This window comes from Pteropus vampyrus, unplaced genomic scaffold (genome assembly GCF_000151845.1).
Source record: "Pteropus vampyrus isolate Shadow unplaced genomic scaffold, Pvam_2.0 Scaffold3, whole genome shotgun sequence".
NCBI lineage: Eukaryota > Metazoa > Chordata > Mammalia > Chiroptera > Pteropodidae > Pteropus > Pteropus vampyrus.
The window spans coordinates 3,500,818-3,515,524 of record NW_011888784.1 but is presented as its reverse complement, the minus strand read 5'-3'; the positions used below and the strand labels follow the sequence as shown (position 1 = coordinate 3,515,524).

Here is a 14,707-nt window from a genome sequence, read left to right as displayed (position 1 = left end):
AGACAGAAGATTTATTATATAAAGGTCTGTCTTTAGCCTGTTGCAAGAAGGCATTTTTCTTTTGGTTTCCACTAGGTGGCATCTAAGCCTTTTGGATCCCTGCTTTATATAAAGTCTTAATAACGCCTTTTTTTTTTCCTTATAGATATTCAATCACGTTCGCTACCCTCAGTCTCAGTCCCTGTCAGTTTTAGTGAGTTTGGGTAACATTTGCTCAGATCCCCCTGGGGCTCCACTGTTCGGTCTTGGAGGATACAGGGGCAGGGGCCCTCTGGGTTGGGATGAGGGCTGCAGCCTTGCATTTTGCAGCCACGGCTGGTAATAATCAACCATTATTTCTCTGCTGTCCCCTCTTCTCTGCTTTCTGCTCAAAGCTTTCCCAGGCAGGGTTGCTCAAGGAACCCACCACACCTTCTCTCCTCCCCCTCCTCCTGAATGGAGCTCCACCTGCGAGAGGCAGTTTCTTTGTTTCTCACAGTCTACTGCCTGACTCCTGGGATTCTGACCTGTGGTAGTTCTTGTGTGCAGATCCCATGCTCAGACGTGCTGGTGTGCGGTTTGGGTGATTTTTGTTGAGTTTTAGATGTTCAGCTTATTGTTGTTTCAAGGCGACAGATCTGGGGATGTCTCTCACTCCACCATGTTTCTGACGTCACTCCCTTAATTTTGATTTTTTTAACTACACTTTTTTATAAGGTACTGCTAGACAGTATTATTTGTCAGTTAGCTATAGATGTAATGGCACTAAGTGGATTTAATGCCCTTTTTTAAGTTCTCTGTGTGAGTTAAGAAGTAATTAAAAAGTTACCAAGTTGTACAACAATAATGTTCTTTTTTTTTGCAATAATGTGTACTTAAAAATTTGTTAAGAGAGATCTCATGTTATGTGCTCGTAGCATAATAATGAAAAAAGTTACCAAGCTGTCTATGTCACCAAGTCATCTATGACTGAAATTTAATGACAAGTGACTTGAAGAAATTATGTGAGCTATTATCAACGCAGTTCTAAGTATAATGGCTTACCTGCTTCCACCTCTACTGACTGGAGTGGACTATAGTAATCCAAAGCTTCAAAAGCAAGATAGGTTGGTAATAATACTATCTTAATTTTGATCTCACTTTACAGCAGGCTACACATTTCCCTTATTTGGTTTTCACAACAACTGTATTAGCGAAATAGGGAAGGCAAATATTTTTTATCTCTATTATTAGAGATGCATATTTGTCTTTATTTTACAGATGCTCAGTGAATAAATGACTTGATGACTTGATCGAGGTCAGCTAACATGTATGGGGCAAAGCTAGAAACAGAACCGATAATTCTTGACCTCTAGACCAATACACATCCACTTTAAATGTATCACTGAAAAACGCAGAGGATGAGCTCGATGTTATCAGCTCCATTCCACTTATTCTTCTGAAATGCTAAGATGGACTTTATCTTCACTATGCCAAGTAAATATTTAATACCTTAAATAAGAGCTTCCATTTGTTTATACTAATTTAATTTCTTAAATATTTTTCAGAAAACTAACAAATTTCTTCAACTCACCACACTGATAACAGAACTGCTGTCATGTTGCTCAATTTGGACTGATTCAATAGCAGTGTGCAGTGTTACACAGGGCACCATAGCTAGGGCCTTTGGCCAGTTCTAAGTCTCTGAGTCAGGTGCAATGACTTTCAATTAGGAATGGAGGGAGGAGGCAAAAAAGAATACCCAATGGGTCTTTTCCAAACACATCATCTCTTCCTCATGAATATAATATGCCTTATAGAGAAGGACATCCTCTCTGTCCCTGCAGCCCCCATGAGCCGTCATCTCTGACAGAGTATATCATGGCCCTCAGAGTGTTCTACTGACAACAGTATTGGTACAGGAATAAATTCAAGTGTACAGACAGGGCCAATTAACAGTATCACTTTTTAAGTAGTAACATATTTCAAACGGGAATTTCCCAGTTAATTTTGCAATCATTAATAGAATATCGATCATCTAAAAACAAAGGAATAATTTAAAAATGAGATTTTTCAAAAGGTATAATTTAAAACAAATATTGTATGATCATTACCTGAAATGATTAAAATCTTTCCTATAGTTTTTTAAATTGAGGTACAATTGATCTATAACATTATATTAGTTTTAGGAATACGACATAGTGATTTGATATTTGTATATACTGTGAAGCAATCACCACAATAAGTCTAGCTAACATCCATCACCAGGTAGAAGTTACAAAACTTTTCTTCTTGTGTTGGGAACGTTAAAAATCTACTCTCTTAGCAACTTTCAAATATTCAATACAGTATTATTGTTGTACAGTGCATTTCGACTTATTTTATTATAACTGTATTAAAGTCATGTTGTACATTGCATTCTTATTCTATTGTAACTGTAAGTATGACTTATTTTATTGTAACTGTAAGTATGTACCTCTTGACTCCCTTCACCCATTTCATCTATCCCCCATCCCTCTACAGTTTTTCTTCTCTGAATATTTATAATATCCAACTTTACTGACCAGCTTTCCACCTCTGCTGTGACTGCAGGGCATATTTGTCACAGTCTTCTCTGCTTATTTTATATTTTGCAGCAAGATTCTCTGCAGTAATTCCCATGGAGAGCTGGACATGCTGATCTGTTAATGCTGCCCACAAAGAATCTTCCAGCTATTAAAAGACATTAATAATAAAGTGATTTGTTAAAACATATCTTTTGAAAGTAATATGCTATAATTTCTTTAAATTTAAATAATTAACAGTTCCAAAAAACAAAAGTAAAATTAGATTTTCTGGTAGCATTTACTATTACTACTAATTATGTTTGGTTCTGAGACATTTTAAAAAAATATCCAATGACGTAATAAAATGACACTTTCTCTTCTCTTTCTAAACGTGTGGCTCTAAAGAGAACTGACAGTGCTGAATGTGCAGGTTGAGAACACAGGAAGTTATCCAACATTCAAAAGCCCTTACGGTTACATTTTGTAAGAAACCTAACACTGAGTCTTCATGCAATGTTTCTCTGTAGCCACTTTTGTAAACCACAGTTTTGAGCTTTATCCTGTGCCTTCAAGTGACAGGAATAGTTGATTCTGTAAGTTACTATGAGGTTGAAAAGAACCTGGGACATACTTCTTGAGTAACAGAAAAAGTTGTTAGTATTACCCAATTAGTCAGTCTTTGATAAGTAGCCTGATCTGTTTCTTCTAGATTTCCTCATTGCCTTTTGAGTCACTGACCTGTCTTTCCAAAGGTTTTCTCAAATATATTTGGTGTCTAAAACTATCTCTTCTTTTCAAAGCCTTATTCCTTTCAACTTTCAAAAAGGCAAGGTGAGAAACTGGGTGAATAGTGTATATCAATCATTACAATGAAAAATGCTAAAAATATAAAACGTCATTAACCCTTTCATATGGGAAGGATAGCATGCTAGTATTTTTTTTTTTTTTTTTAAGCGAGGCAACCCTTGGTTGACCTCACAGATTGCAAGGACCTTGTCAGCTTACGATCCCTTATTTTTTTTATTTTTTACATCTACAGCACCTGGTCTTCCTAGGTGGTCTCCCATCCAAGTACTAACCAGGCCCGACTCTGCTTAGCTTCCGAGATCAGATGGGATCGGGCTTGTTCGGGTCTATCATTTTTAATCGGTACTACTATTTTCATGTTGTAGCTCTCAAAGGGGTAAGGGTCAGTTTTTGTATGACCGATTTGGGACAATATACTCTATATTCAAAGAGAATGTTTTCTGTGATGAAAAAGAAATCTATTCTATGGAGATTGCTCCAGAAATAAAACTTCCATAAATCATGGTAAAGATTTAATTACTTGGTTTACTAATTATTCAGCAAAGAGGTTAATTCAACCTTTGCTGATCCTTTTGATCTGCTTCTTCCCTTCCCCAAGTGTTAAATCTACTAGCAGAGGTGTGCTAAGATGCTAAGATAAAGTCAAATTTTGTGTGGGTTAAAATGTCAAAACCAACAACCAAAACAGCGTTTTGAAAAAGTTTACAAATTTCAAATCATTCGTATCTTGTCAATCTCCTATCAATAAACTGGTTTCAAAATTATTTTTCTTGCCTCGAAATAGTGTTATTAAATTATTAGTATTAATAGCTTGAGAAATAATTTTTGCAAATTTTAATAGTTCGAACCTTGAGATCTGATCCGAAACGGGTTCCAAAACGCACATTTCTGACACAGAAGGGAAGCTGGCTCATGCTTTCAGTTCCTCCACACAAGACAACTTCAGCATCTTTAACACAAATATCCTATTTGAAAATGAATGAACAACGAAACTCTTTTATTATGACAGAAGTGGGTATTAAAAAGTACGTGTTAAGTAGTAAACTAATAGTAAATCTAATAAGTAACCTATCCTAGCTTACAGTGTCTCAAAAGGAAATACTTTTAAAGTAATCAGAAAGCAAATGCTACAAGATACAAGAGGGTAAAAAAACTAAACTAACAGACTTCGATCATTTGTGCATAAGTAATAAATCCTATCTACGTTTTGGCAAGGAATGGTAATTCTTAACACAAGTCTTAAAAATCAGCAGCGATATTGTCTGGTATAAATGTACGGATTGCCAGCAGATAATAAATAACAAACGCTTTAAAAAAGCAAAAGTAAAATTTATCCTATTAAGGGATGAATCCGAAAGGGACCACAAATTTGCCAGAACCAGGTTAACCTAGGGGACTCATAAAAAGGACCCATTTCATTCTTTCAACTCTTTCCACTATTTGCATTTTTCAGAAAAGAAGCAAATCACAAGCCTCCAAGAGCCCAGTGTTTAAAATGATTACTAGGAAAATCAGGATCACTATTTACGATATATTGTTATAGAAACAAATTTGATTAAAGTGAAAATAATTTCTTCATTACAAAATGTATTTATTTTATAATAAAATGAAGACTTTGACAAAGTTGTATTTCACTTTATGCCTTTCTCTGTGCAACAAACATACTGCCCAATTATACCTTAGAAAGGTCATAGTAGTTTATACTTCTACCAACTATGTCATTCAGTTCTTTATTATAAAATCCATTTCTTATCATCCCCCAAATTCTCCAACTCTTTTCCTAGTCTTATAGTCTTTATTTAGTGTTTCAAACTGCCTCACAGACCTGAATTTAAATTCTGCCACTAATACTTAGTAACCTTGATGCCTTTAATAATCAGTTTCCTTGCCTATAAAATGGGAATAATAATAGTCATTGCCTCATCGGATGATTATGAAGATTAAGTAAGATAGTGAATGTAAATCTAGCAAAGCGGCACATAGGAAGCCCTTAAAAAAAGAGTCATGATTCACTTTTTTAAAAATGGTGATTAAATATACATACCATAAAATTCATCACTTTAACCGATTTTAACCGATTTTAAGTGTATAGTTCATTGAGTACCTTCACATCGTTGTGCAACTGCCATCTATCTCCAGAAGTTTTTTCATCTTCCCAAACTGAAACTCTGTACCCATAAAATAACTCCCCACCCTCTCCCCTCTCCAGCCCTGGTAACCACCATTCTACTTCTGTCTCTATGAATCTGACTACTCTGGGTACCTCATCTGGGTGGAATCATACCATTTTCGTCCTTTTGTGACTGGTTTATTCCATTTAGCATAATATCTTCAAAGTTCATGATTAGCTTTTAAGAAATTTATTTTCCCCTGTGAATATTTTCCCAAGAAAAATCAAATATTGACCTCTCTTAATAAGCACTAAAAATAAAAACCTACAGTGTTATGTTGAAGTGGGACATTTCCTCTAATAGCTTTTAACATATTTCAGAGAAATATAATACTGCCCATACCTGACATCCGCTCACAATGGACTGGAAACCAGAGCCACAGAGCCTATTAAGAGTGAGAGCTGGGGTTTCCTTTGGGACTCCCACACGCAAACCAACGTGCCTTGCCAAGTATACAGTCTCTGAAGAACTCTGGAACAGAGGGAAAAGAAAAAGAATTTCCTCTAAAATACAGGAATTAAGAAGGACAAAATATATGGAAGTGCTGGCAACCTATCAAAATTATATGGCTCTAAGGTAGGACACGATGCATACAGGTACAGCATATTTCACATAATACATGTGCTTACAATTTGAATAAAAATTATAATTTGGTCTATAGGTTTTTAAACATACTAAGGATGAGAAATCCTTATATGAAGTCCTTAATAGAAGACAGAAATTTATAACAGAACTATCTGAAAATGGAATAGGCTCTAACTGTAACAGAGAAAGTATCTGAGGCTGTGGTTCTCATCTTTGGCCGCACATTGGAATAACCTGGAAAGCTTTAGTAACATACTCTCAAGCTCCTAACCAAACCAGTTAAACCAGAAAGGTGGTTTCAGTTACTCATGATCAACCATGGTCTAAAAATATTAAATGAAAATTCCAGAAATAAGCAATTCATAAATTTTAAATTGCATGCCATTCTGAGTAGCAGGATGAAATCTTGCACCATCCCTTTGTTTGGCATATTCCTGCTTCATACGCTACCTACCCATCACTTAGTAGCTGTTTGGATGATCAGATTGACTGTCATGGTATGGCAGTGCTTGTGTTCAAGTCACCCTTATTTTACTTCATAATGGCCCCAAAGCACAAGAGTAGTGATGCTGGCAATTCAGATATGCCAGAGAGAAGCCATAAAGTACTTCCTTTAAGTAAAAAGGTGAAAGTTCTCACCTTAATAAGAAAAAAAAAAAAATTGTATGCCAAGGTTGCTAAAACCTACAGTAAGAGCAAATCTTCTACCCACAGAACTGCCTAATTTATAAATCAACCTTCATCATAGGTATGTATAGGAAAAACATAGTATATATAGAATTCAGTGCTACATGCAGTTTCAGGCATCCACTGAGGGTCTTGGAACGTATCCCCTGTGGACAACAGGGTACTTTTAAAAGCACCCAGGTAATTATAATGTGAAACTGAGACGAGACCTGCTGACCTAGGGAGGTCAAGAGAGCAGTAAAAGGTGCGACTAGACCACTGCTTCCCACACTTTAAAACACATGCTGGGCATTTTGTTAAAATGTGGGTTCTCAATCAATAGGGCTGGGACTGCCTGAAATTCTGCATTTCTAAACATTTCCCATTGGTGAAGCCAATGTTGCTGGTCCAAGGGCCACACTTTGAGTAAGGAAAGAAATAACAACAATAATAACAACAACATTTATTGTAGAAAGAGCTAAAGCAAATTTGATAAAATGTGAAGAATTGGTTCATCGAAGTAAAAGGATCTCGGGTGTTCACTGTCCTATTTTTAATTTTTTCATTTGGGTGTGTTATGCCCCTTAGGTAGAGAGAGCACCAATTAACTTCAAATACATCAAGAAAATTAATCCATTTAATAAACAAGAAATCAAATCATTATGTTCTATACCTAAAATGAATACAATGTTGTAAGTCAATTATATCTCAAAACTGGGGGGGGGGGGGAACCTAAAAAGCAATGAAATGCATCCCAAATTAGATAGACATATATTTTCCAGAATATATGTTCCTTTGAATTATGTATATCATTGCTTCTGGAGTCAGAGAATTACTCAAATTATAAATATCTTTAACTATTATTAACTAATTCATCATTATGGCATGTTAAAGGAATTATTTTTAGAAACCGATAAAATAAAGCAACAGAAATGAATACTGTCCTCTGCCCTACTAACCTGTATGACATTGCCTACAATGACACTGTCAATAGTCTCAGGCGGTACTTTGCCAGCAGCCAAGGCAGCCCTGGCAGCAAATTCAGCCAAGTCCACAGCTGTGAAGTCTTTCAGAAGACCTCCATAAGCTCCAAAGGGTGTTCGCTTAGCAGCAACAATAAACACACCTATTTCAATGAGGAGAGATTTGTAGGCAATTAAAGATTAGTCAATATCCCTTAGCGTGCTTTAAATAATCTCACTGTGAAAACTTATTGTAAAGTACAGTTTTCCATTAGATAGCTGAAAATCTTTGCACACGCACAGTCTCCTAAAAACAATCTGAGCACACATTTCCACATATTGTCAAGTAACTATGGGACTTTTAACAATGGATTTGTGTCTAGGCATTGAACTATAATTGAGAACATTCAAACATTATACTACTATTGGTATCTAAGCGTAATACCTCTATTTATGCCAATGATCTCTTTCCATGGAACTAATTAAACCTATCCTAAAAAAAACAAACTCAGCTTCTTTCATTCCTACTTCGAGAATTTTACAGTCTAAAAGAATGTTAGGAGCAACATATATAATTTAGAACAGATCCAGAACCATAATTAGAACAGATATAATATTCAGATATTTACAAAAGGCCATAAATATCAATTTGGTGCAATAGGAAGACAGTAAAAAGATCAGTGGTTGCCAGGAGTGAGTAGGGGAAAGGGGAGATGCACAGGTGCAGCACAAGGGAATTTGAGGGCTGTGAAACTACTCTTTATGATACTGTATTGGTGGATACATGTCATTATATACATTTGTCAAAGCCCATAGAATGTATAACACAAAAAATGAACCTTAAAGGAAACTGTAGATGTTAGTTAATAACAATATACCAGTACTGGCTCATCAAATGTAACAAATGTACCACACCGATTGTCAGGTGAAATGATTCTGGTACTTAAAGTGACCGAGGCCATTTTTGGAAGCAGGCTGACCCCGGTTCATAGGGGGAGGGGTGGGTCTGTATCACTTGAAGGGAATATTCTTGCATAGATAAGTGGACCCCTTAAGTTTTTTACTGCTTTGGATTATACTGCCCTTAATAAGCACATGCCACGTGGCTACAAGCTGCCTGTTAGTCAGTCCATGGCTACAAGCCACCAGTGTAAACACATGCCCCTTGGCTATCTGTAATAGGTCCCATTCCTTTTCGCGTGTGTCTATCTACCGTCTTCCTGTCTTCCTGCTAAGATGCTGTTTCTCTTGCTAAGTTCTCTTAAACGCTTGATGTAATTTTAGAGTTGTCAGCCTCTTTTCATGGTCTCTTGGCCCCAGGAAATTTTTCTAAAACTGATGCAAGATGTTAATAATACTGGGGTAGGATGAGGGGTTCTATGACCATTGATTTATCAGAAACGATGGAGGCTAATTTCATGTTTCTCCATAAATTTCCTTTTGTGAGTTTCTCCCTCTATAATCTAAGAGATCATTTTTGTGTGGGAAATTACTAATGGTGCAATATGAGATAACTACAAAAGTGTGTGCGGAGGTGGGGGGCGGATAAAAACAAAAGCAAGAACTTCTCCTTCTATCACTTTTGCTTACTGTGCTTCCAGACTGTAAAAGTTATCTTGAGTGAGGCTAACACTGAACTAATGCAATATTTTGAATAAGAAAATGTTATTAAATATATTTTTAAAAATAATCTGGGCTGTGTAGATATAAAGACTAGATAATTTAAAAGGTTTTTTTTTTTTTCCTGTAATTTCATAACCTGGATACCACGTCAATAATTATTTGATCTGATGCCATTTTTTTAATGTGGCTGGCTGTTAAAAGGTCTACGATTTAATCTTTAACCCTGAACTAAAATCTTATTTTAAAAGGCTCTAAAAATTCAGAAGTTAAAGCATTTCAAAAATGAAAAGACAGTGAAAAGACATTAATCCAGAGTATAGTCAGAAATACCAAGAAAGGTCCTGGAAAAGTGGCAGATGTGACTATAGAAAAAAAACAACAACAACAGTAGAACAGAAACAGGAATTCTACCTTCCTTTCTATCACATCATTAGGTAAATTTTGACTCATTTAATTACAGCAACTACAGACAGCAACTAAGACAAATGAAAGAAAACTGCATCCATTTCAGTTTCAGGATTAAAGTAATTTGGCAGCCCAGCCCAACTGCCTTGAAAGGATACACAAACATTCCCCAAAAAGCGAACGAGTAGTGAGAGAACTACTATTTGTCGAGGTAACCCTCCTGCCAAACGCTGGGATGGGTACTAGTACATGATTGGGGGATTGGTTCTTGATGGTGGCAATCTGACAAGTAAGGATCTTCACCAAAGCCAATTATGCTCCCATCAAATGTGTCCTTTTCCTATCATAATCAGTCACACGTTCTCTCTTATCCACTAATCCTGCAAGCACTTGGTATGCTACTTGAGAAAAGTGACTATCTAGAATGTATTCTAACTAGCCAGTAATCATCGCTATTTGAAGCGCAAGTCTTGGGTTGTTGTCACAGCCATGAACTACCTGGGTTATTTTACTTTTCTGGACATCAGTATTCTCAACTGTAAAACAAGGAAATGGCTAAAAATATGATCGTTAGCTCTAGCACCATAGTAAACTGTATCACAGATTTATAAACTTTATAACTCCTTAATACAGGTATAGATATACATTCTTTTCCCTTATTGGGCTCACAGTTTTCATCAGCTTTTCAGAGGGCTCTGTATTACAAAAAAATGGTAAGAACCACACTGAAAAATACTAAATCATAAAAATATTACTTTTAAAAAAAGATGCTCATTACACTGCAGCTTTCAAATGAATTGGGTTTTTTGAATACCATGTCTAAGAAAATTAACGTGCTGTTTTATTAAGTAAATTCGGAGTTGGAAAGAACACTGACAAGTTAAATCCAATTGCAAGAAACTGAACACGCTACATTTTGACTCAGCATACCTATTTTTCATTTGAACTGTTCACATGCCATTTTGGATCTTTGGAGCTCCAGACATGCCCCCTCCCCGCCATCCAACTGCCTACCTGACATCTGCACTTGAGTGCCTGAATCTTCTCTTCCAAATCTATTCTTTCCTATTTTCCCCTGTAACCAGTACCATCATGAACACAATTCTTCAAATTAGAAATCCAAAGTCATTCTTTACATTCCCTTCTCATTGACCTGCTACTTTCATCAAGTTCTATCAAATCCATCTCCAAATTTGTCAAATCACCCCTCTCCCTATTCCCCCAACTCAATGCTGCGCTCCCCCAACCCCCGCACTTGAGTCCAATCCATCATTTTTTGTTGCTTGGACCTCTGCAATATTCTTAAATGGTCTTAAATTCTCCTAGTTGTTAAATATAGTCTTAGAGCCCTGAGGAAATCAGGGCAGAGGGGAAATCAGATCCTGTCATTCCTCCTACTTGAAAGTCTTCTATATTGCCTTCCACTGAATTTAGAATACAGTCCCATCTCCTCTCCTTCAGAGCCCACTGGACCCTGACCAACAGACTGTTGGTTCTTAGATCCAGTCAAGTGTTTTCCTGCCTTGAGACCTTGATATAAAGTGTTCTATCTGAATGTCCTTCAAAGGACACATAAAATATAGACTTTCACATCATTAAAACTAAAAATTTCATTGCCTGTGACCATTTGTTATGAAAAGAGAATTTACATAATTTTCATTTAAAAGATTAATTTTTATGTACTAAATGCACTTTACTGAAGTTCTTCAAAGGAATGTAAGGTAAAAGGGAGGTCTTCAATAAAAGGCCAGTAAACATTTTGGGGGAACAGGTCACTCAGGCAGAAATTCCCTGCCAGCTCTAAGGAAATGTCAACTCCCTGAAAGCCCTGCCCACTCCCCTACAAAGTCCAGGGTATTCCTAATGCACTCCTGTCCCAATATGCCTCAGGCTTAGGGCTCCATGCCAGCTTTTCAATAGAATTCTTAACTAGGAGGTCACTACTGCCTGAAAGGAATGGTCTCCAAGGTCAGAAGCAAGGAAACCATGGCCTGAACTCCCAAATGCAAATAGCACTGAAATCAACATTGCTAGTGCCTTACGTTACAGGGATTCCCAACTTCGCACTTCCCCGCCACCCACCTACCCCCCACCCCCACCCCCAGGCCGGTACTGGGTCTGTGGCCTGTTAGGCACCAGGCCACACAGCAGGAGGTGAGCAGCTAGAAAGCCAGGGAAGCTTCATCTGTTTTTGCAGCCGCTCCCCAGCACTATTATCATTCCTCAGCTCCACCTCAGATATCGGGCATTAGATTCTCATAAAAGCACTAGTCCCCGGTGCCAAAAAGGTTGGGGCCCACCCTCCTACAAGTATGTTTTTCTCCTTAACTCAATCCTTTCGGCCTTGGGTTTTTCGTTTTTTGGTTTTTTTGAGCCCTCTGTATTGCTGAGACTGAATTATATAACCCTAGGACCTCCCACTCCCCCTGAGACCGGAGTAGGATGCGAGGGGCAAGGAAAGGCTAGGCCTCGGTGGGGCTCACCTCGTAGCAGGGACATGATGGGAGTGACACTTCGGAAACAAAGGGATCCTTCCGAAAGGCGTGGGGCAATCCGCCACACACCAATCTTAAGGAGTGGGAGGAGAGGGCGGAGGAGGCGGGGCATGAGGCCACGCCCCTTCCCTTTCACTTAATTGGCCGCCTGCGCCAGCCTGCGACTTCACGCAGCCTGGCCCAAAGCCCGCGATAGCCCGTGGAAACCAGAGGAACTAACCCCCACCCGCCCCAGCAGGGAGACAGGCCTGGTAGAAAAATGTTCCTCGCGAGTGCGTATTCCCCCCACGTCCTTGATTTTACAAAATTTTCTCTCTCTGTTTCCAAATCGAGAGTGATTTGTCTCTACCCTACTAGCCTATCCCTGGCCTCTAAGTTCCCTCCACCAGGTAATTAATGTTCCCCTTCAGCCGGCCTCGGCCCGTTCTTAAACACGCAGCTAGGTAGCCAAACACCAAGCCGCCGGAAGTGCGGAAACGGCTTGGAGGGCGGGTGCGCGGCGGGCAGCGCGGGGGCGCCGGGGGCAGAGGACGGCGCTTGGGGATTGGTTGAACCACTCTCGGGTCGGCACTGACGGCCGCGGACACCCGGGCCTCTGAGGCCTAGGCTGCTTGGCAGCGGGTGGCGGGGACCTGGCTCTCTGGGGGCGGGGAGGTTGGCGTGTGAGGGGTGCAGCGAGCGTCGTAGGGCAGGGGTGCCCCCGGGTCCCCGATGTCGTCCCCGGATGAGCCTGCAGTATTTTCCTTATATGATTGGGCCCCATGGCAGGCGACGTCGCTTTGCCCGGAGCCTGAGAGGATTATGACAACGTGTCAGGTGAAGTGGGGCCAGGGGACCGGGAGTCGGGGAGATAAGGGATAACCGATTAGGCTAGAGATGAGGGAGATCTAGAGAGGCTTCTGACGCTGTAACTGTGAGCCCTGGTCGATGATGACGTGACCACTGCGCAATCTGAGTTCTGGGAACCAGGTGATGGAGTGTGTTCTGCGAACCGACTGAGACCGGGCGAACAGGAGGCGACTCCAGCAGAGATGCGGTAGAGCCGCAGCACCGGGGCAAGGAGGCAGGCCAGGCTGCCCTGGGCTTGGATCGTGTGGGTGGTGGGGGGCTTTGAGGTGTTCTGTGAGCCTTAGGGAAGTGCCCGCCCTGTACCTGCTTTCAAACGCCTTGGTGGCCTTTCACATTGTTTTTAATTCCAATTTGATTATGAAAACTTTGGGACATACAGAAAAGTAAAAAGACTTCTACAGGGAACACCCACATATCCACCACCTACGTTCTGCAATTGTTAACATGTTGTCATATTTGCTATTATCACATTTGTCCAACTGTTCTTCCGTTAAACCACCTTATTTTTTAGGCAGACCTTAGTACAGTTCACCCGAGGTCAATATTTCCATGCAAATATATAAATCTCAGATGAGTTTCACAAATGTATACACTTGTAACTCAAACCACTATCAGCTACCAAAATATAATTAGAACATGTCCATTATTACAGAAAATTCTTTCATATCCCTTCCCACCTTCTACTTCTCAACCATCGTTCAGTTTTTCTTATCATCTATTGCAATTTGACCCTCTGGTTTATTGCTTTTCTCCTTTCTGTTGCTTTGAGTGAACCCTGGATTTTGGTAGTTGTCAAATCAATACATAATTTCTGAGGATTATTAAACTTTAAAAAATATGTATGCTCCTTTTTCACAGTGTGTGCGTGTGTATATATGTACACATATATAGTCATACACACATATGTAGTCAATAGAATTTGGACTTTGAATAGTCATACACACATATATATAGTCAATAGAATTTGGACTTTGAATACTTGATGATCTTTTTTTTTTTTTTACCCGCATCATCTGGATGATGAACAGCGTGATAATCTTATACTCGTGATATAATTATTACACAAAATAGAATAACATACAATTCATATACCTCAGACAAATCTGAATTGAGGGACATTCTGCAGCCCCATGAGATAAGTTGGATTTGTTCTTTCTCATTTAATAAATGAGGAAACTTAGGCCCGGAGAACCCATAGAACTTCCAAGGCTTCAAATCTAGAAAATTCCTAAATTAGAATTTCGAGCCCTCGATTTTCAGAAGCCCAAGGCCCATGTTGTATCCAGGGCTTATGGGATATGGAATATAGGAGTTGGGGTAGAAAAAGGGACATTATTATTAATGATGTAACAACACACATCATTAGCTAGATGAATGTTATAAAAAACACGAAAGGGGGTGAATGTTAAGTTGAATCTTCCTTGGAGGAAAAAATAAAGTATTTTGGAAGGAACCTTAGTAAGGATAACTTATGCTTGCCAATATATGGCGGCTTAGTTTCAGAAGGTTTGCCTTTTTTCTTTTTGGAAGGGTGCTCTGGGGTGAGATAAAATGTGGTTTCAGGTAGGTGGAGGAGTGAGAGATTGTGTCATTACTAGATGCTCAGCCTTTCTCAACCATGGTCCCTACAGAAAATGATT

At 38.9% G+C, this 14,707-nt stretch overlaps 1 protein-coding gene and 2 non-coding genes across 3 annotated transcripts in view; 2 read left to right on the top strand and 1 right to left on the bottom strand.

Moving 5' to 3' along the window:
- Window positions 1–12,403, bottom strand: part of ACAA2 (acetyl-CoA acyltransferase 2) — a 30,077-nt gene extending 17,674 nt beyond the window's left edge. Inside the window, exons 1-5 of the mRNA XM_011360754.2 lie at window positions 12,207–12,403; window positions 7,693–7,859; window positions 5,825–5,953; window positions 4,160–4,276; window positions 2,523–2,670 (exon numbers count right to left, since the gene is read on the bottom strand). Of these exons, the coding sequence (XP_011359056.1) occupies window positions 2,523–2,670; window positions 4,160–4,276; window positions 5,825–5,953; window positions 7,693–7,859; window positions 12,207–12,330 (685 nt within the window). The 5' untranslated portion in view covers window positions 12,331–12,403. The remainder of the gene's footprint in view (window positions 1–2,522; window positions 2,671–4,159; window positions 4,277–5,824; window positions 5,954–7,692; window positions 7,860–12,206) is intronic.
- Window positions 12,404–12,915: 512 nt separating this feature from the next.
- LOC111741809 lies at window positions 12,916–13,060 on the top strand. Its single transcript, XR_002781092.1, has one exon.
- Window positions 13,061–13,139: 79 nt separating this feature from the next.
- Window positions 13,140–13,222, top strand: LOC111741808. The gene has a single exon (XR_002781091.1).
- The last annotated feature ends 1,485 nt before the right edge of the window (window positions 13,223–14,707 follow it).